General features: G+C 41.7%; 1 protein-coding gene across 1 annotated transcript in view; it reads left to right on the top strand.

The window, feature by feature from the left end:
* The window catches only part of LOC106535251 (cadherin-like and PC-esterase domain-containing protein 1), a gene marked incomplete in the record, with an annotated part of 13,346 nt that extends 12,697 nt beyond the window's left edge, over positions 1 to 649 (top strand). Inside the window, 1 exon segment of the mRNA XM_014032211.1 lies at positions 264 to 649. Within this exon segment, the coding sequence (XP_013887665.1) occupies positions 264 to 512 (249 nt within the window).
* Between the last annotated feature and the right edge of the window lie 270 nt (positions 650 to 919).

The following is a 919-nucleotide window of genomic DNA, read 5'->3' as shown; positions in this document are numbered from 1 at the left end:
GGGAACATTACTGGGAACTTTATTGGGAACATTACTGGGAACTTTATTGGGAACATTACTGGGAACTTTACCGGGAACATTACTGGGAACTTTACTGGGAACATTACTGAGAACTTTATTGAGAACATTACTGGGAACTTTATTGGGAACATTAATGGGATCTTTACTGAGAACTTTATTGGGAACTTTACTGGGAACATGTAATGAACAGGTTCCAACAGATAAAACTGGTCTGACTCAAAGCAAGTGTTGTGTTTTGTCAGGTGGAGAAGGTCCAGTCCACARCACGCTCAAACAAGGTGACACCCAGAACCAGAACCATCAGAACGGAACCTGGACTTAGCAACCAGTCTACCGTGCAGGACATGGATCAGGCTGAAGGACGGAATCCCCCTACTTATCACGTTAGAGGACCAATAAACCAGGTGTACTCTGAGATCCTGCTCAGCCGCCTGTGTCTCAGGTGGGACTCGCCTGTCCCCTATGGGACAAGGACTCAACAAGTCCACTGAGTGGCTCCAAAACTGTTCTACAGGTTCTAGAGAAGACCAGGAAAAAACAAGGAGGTCTGTGAAGAAATGAGTGTTCTGTAAAAAAGTGATTATAACTAAAAAACTTTGTGTAAATAAAAACAACAAAACAAAACTGACTGGATTAAAAGTAGTGGCCCATAAACAAACTGTTTATTCTTTCATTCAGTTTAAATGCAGAGTCCGATCACAAGTATCCACTTCCTGTTCCCCTGGAGACAAAATACTTTATCTTTTCTGGTTCTTCATGTTTCAAGTTCTACAAACTTTTAGAGACATATTATTAATCAGSTGTTTCAGTGACACTAGATCCATTTTTGTTGTTCATCAAAGGGGTCTTTGGGCTACACTTTGATCCCTCACCTACGACCTGTTTTCCTTGAGTGACC

Source organism: Austrofundulus limnaeus, unplaced genomic scaffold (assembly GCF_001266775.1).
Source record: "Austrofundulus limnaeus strain Quisiro unplaced genomic scaffold, Austrofundulus_limnaeus-1.0 Scaffold1395, whole genome shotgun sequence".
NCBI lineage: Eukaryota > Metazoa > Chordata > Actinopteri > Cyprinodontiformes > Rivulidae > Austrofundulus > Austrofundulus limnaeus.
Note: the sequence above shows the minus strand (reverse complement) of the source record. Positions and strands in the feature narration are given on the sequence as shown.